Source organism: Chrysochloris asiatica, unplaced genomic scaffold, assembly GCF_000296735.1.
Source record: "Chrysochloris asiatica unplaced genomic scaffold, ChrAsi1.0 scaffold00001, whole genome shotgun sequence".
NCBI lineage: Eukaryota > Metazoa > Chordata > Mammalia > Afrosoricida > Chrysochloridae > Chrysochloris > Chrysochloris asiatica.
In genome coordinates, this window is record NW_006408519.1 from 47,956,777 (window position 1) to 47,960,377 (window position 3,601).

General features: G+C 43.9%; 1 protein-coding gene across 1 annotated transcript in view; it reads right to left on the bottom strand.

The window, feature by feature from the left end:
- Positions 1-3,601, bottom strand: part of COL22A1 (collagen, type XXII, alpha 1) — a 283,964-nt gene that overhangs the window by 61,083 nt on the left and 219,280 nt on the right. The window contains 1 exon segment of the mRNA XM_006830721.1: positions 673-726. Within this exon segment, the coding sequence (XP_006830784.1) occupies positions 673-726 (54 nt within the window).

Consider the following 3,601-nt stretch of genomic DNA (forward strand, 5'->3'; position numbering starts at 1 on the left):
AGTATTGGTGGGGGTGGGGCACAGCTCTGTCCCCACTGGAAGATTGGTCCCCAAGTATTGGTGGGGGTGGGGCACAGCTCTGTCCCCACAGAATGATTGGTCCCCAAGTATTTGTGGGTGGGACACAGCTCTGTTCCCACAGGATGATTGGTCCCCAAGTATTGGTGGGAGGGACACAGCTCTGTCCCCACAGGAAGATTGGTCCCCAAGTATTGGTGGGGGTGGGGCACAGCTCTGTTCCCACAGGAACATTGGTCCCCAAGTATTGGTAGGAGTGGGGCACAACTCTGTCCCCACAGGAAGACTTGTCCCCAAGTATTGGTAGGGAGGGACACAGTTCTGTCCCCACAGGATGACAGAAATATGAGGACGGTGCAGGACTGGGCAGTGTTTCTGTTGTACCCAAAGTCACTACGGGTCACCGAAAGTCATCAAGTCAGATGATGCAGACCAACCATTCAGCTATTTTCTGATGAGACACCAGAAGCTCAACAACTTATAGTGACTTGCCAAAGGTCAATAGGTTCACCAGCACCAGCATCAGACCATGGACAAGAGTTCTATGATTCATAAACTGCAGTTCATTGACACTGTGCACTACTCTCCCTCAAACTATATGAGCAGTGGGCTGAGCAGAGTGGTCACACACAGGAGCTTTGAAGTCACACCTACCTGAGGTCCAGGTATCCCTTGGGGTCCCGGGAGACCTCTGGGTCCAGCATCCCCCTGTATCAGGAACAAAATAGGAAAGCAAGAATTAGTGATGGGGCCCAAGCTGGAGTCATCACCAAGTTTACCTTCCATTCAATGATTTCCCTGGAGCCCCAGTATGTTGAGCAGAGTGTGTTTGCAAGTGGTTGAGTCCACTGTGGTTGTGCCTCATAGTGTAGCCTACAGTAATTGGGTTAGCCTTCCTTCAAGGTACCTTATGACCTCTGACTTCCTGCAGTCACACCCTTTGGTAGTGTCCTCCCATTTGAACCAGGGTTGCTCTATATGGCCTAAGAACATGGCAGAAGTGTCCGGTTATATAACCTTCTGCCTTGGGCACACCATCTCTCTGACCATTAGTTCTGAAGAGAGCTACTTAAGGTACATTAATCTCACTCAGACAGTCCTTGTGGTGAGGAACTGAAGGTTCCAGCCAACAGCCTCACAAGTGAACTTGGAAGGGGACCCTCCACCAGCCAACTCTTGAGATGACCACAGCCCTGGCCACTTCATGAGAGACCCTGAGGCAGAACCTCCCAACTCCACTACTGCTGTGTTCCTGACCCTCAGAAATGGTAATAAATGTTTCTTGTTTTAAGTTTCAAGATAATTTATACCACAGCCATAAATGGAGGAGAAAGAAGACCTGTTTCAATAAGAAAATGAGTAAGGTAAAGAATATATACATGTGTGTATATGTGTGTGTAAATGTATATGCATTGTTATGGTTGTTAAATGCCACGGAGTCACTTCTGACTCATAGTGACCCTGGATTGGGTTTCCAAGGCTGTAAATCATTGGCAGGAACATAAAGCCTAATCTATCTCCTGAAGAGCAGCTGATGGGCTCAAACTGTCAACCTGGTGGTTGGTCATTGAGTGCTTATCCTATAAAATCAGAGCCACTGCCCCAGATATATGTATATTGCTGTTGTTGTTAAGTGCCGTTGAGTCAGTTCCAACCCATAGTGACCACATATGGGGTTTCCAAGGAGTGGCTGGTGAGCTTGGACCACTAACCTTAAGGTTCAAGCTGAATTGGCAGTCCAGCACATTAACCCACAGCACCACAGCAAGACTCCAATACCAACATGAACAACATCTATATCTATATATCTACCTATCTATCTACACTTATCTACTTATCTATCTACCTGTATTTTTCTATAGCTAACTCTCATCAGACAATATCTTTGATATCCCATGCAAGTAAAGTTTTACTAAAAGTAATACAGAAACGGCTGCAAGCATACTTTGACAGAGAATTTCCAGAGGTTCAAGCCAAATTCAGAAGAGACTGTGGAATGAAGGATATCATTACTAATGTCTGATGGCTCTTGGCTGAAAGCAGAGAATATCAGAAAGATGTTTACTTGTGCTTATTCACTACACAAAGGCTTTCGACTGTGTGGATCATGACAAGCTATGGACAACACTGCAAAAAATGAGTATTCCAAGAACACTTAATTGTGCTCATGAGGAATCTGTACATGGACCAAGAGTAAGTTGTTCAAACAGAACATAGGGACAATGAATGGTTTAAAATTAACAAAGGTGAGTAACAGGGTTATATTCTTTCACCATATTTATTCAACCTGTATGGTGAGCAAATAATACGAGAAGCTGGGTTGTATGAAGAAAAACATGGAATCAGGATTGGAGGAAGACTCATTAACAACCTGCGATATGCAGACGATACAACCTTGCTTGCTGAAAGTGAAAAGGACTTAAAACATTTACTGATGAAGATCAAAGGACACGCCTTCAGTATGGATTGCACATCAATGTAAAGAAAACAAAAATCCTTACTACTGATCAATAAACAACATTCTAATCAATGGAGAAAAGACTGAAGTTGTCAATGACTTCATTCTTCTTGGATCAACTATCAACACACATGGAAGCAGCAGTCAAGAAAACAAACAACATATTGCATTAGGCAAATCTGCTACACAAAACCTTTTTAAAGTGTTGAAAAACAAAGATATCAGCTAGAAGAATAAGGTGCGTCTGACCCAAGCCATGGTATTTTCAATAACCTCATATACATGCGAAAGCTGGACAGTGAATAAGGAGGACCGTAGAAGAATTGATGCTTTTGAGTTATGGTGTTGGAGGAGAGAATATTTAAAGTACCATGGGCTGCCAGAAGAAGAGAGATGTGTTGGAAGACGTGCAGACAGAGTGCTCCTTAGAGGCCAAGATGGCCAAACTTCATCTCTCATAATTCGGGCATACTGTCAGGAGGTACCAGTCACTGAAGAAGGATATCACGTTTGGGAAAGTGGAGGGTCAGAGAAAAAGAGAAAGACCCCCAGTGAGATGGATTTGGAAAGTGGAAGCATCAAATGGCCAAAGTGTGGCAACAATAGTGAGGTTGGCCCAGGATCAGTCAGTGTTTTGCTCTGCTGTGCATAAGTCACTATGTGTCAGTACCAACTTTATGGCACCTAACAACAACCACAACAACTCTCTATATAGTAACAACAACACATATGTATGTGCATATACACACACCTTGTATATACCCTGCCATTATTTTCATTGATTATAACCTTTTGAAAGTCAGCACAGTGTAAGGGAGCTCCCTGACCTTGAGGAAGTACTGTCCAGTTGGGAGAACCAGCTCCCCAATTACATGTCAGGTCCTACTGGAGGGATTGAGAGGTGGGTGGAAAGTTGACTTAGTGAATGGTTCTAGATTTTTATTTCTGATGACGTGATTATCAGGAGAATTGGATTAAGAGAAAGTTTTGTTGCTGTTAGGTGTCATTGAGACAATATCGACTCATAGCGACACTATATACAACAGAACGAAACACTGCCCGGTCCAGGGCCAACCTCACAATTATTGCCACACTTGAGCCCACTGATGCTGTCACTTTGCCAAT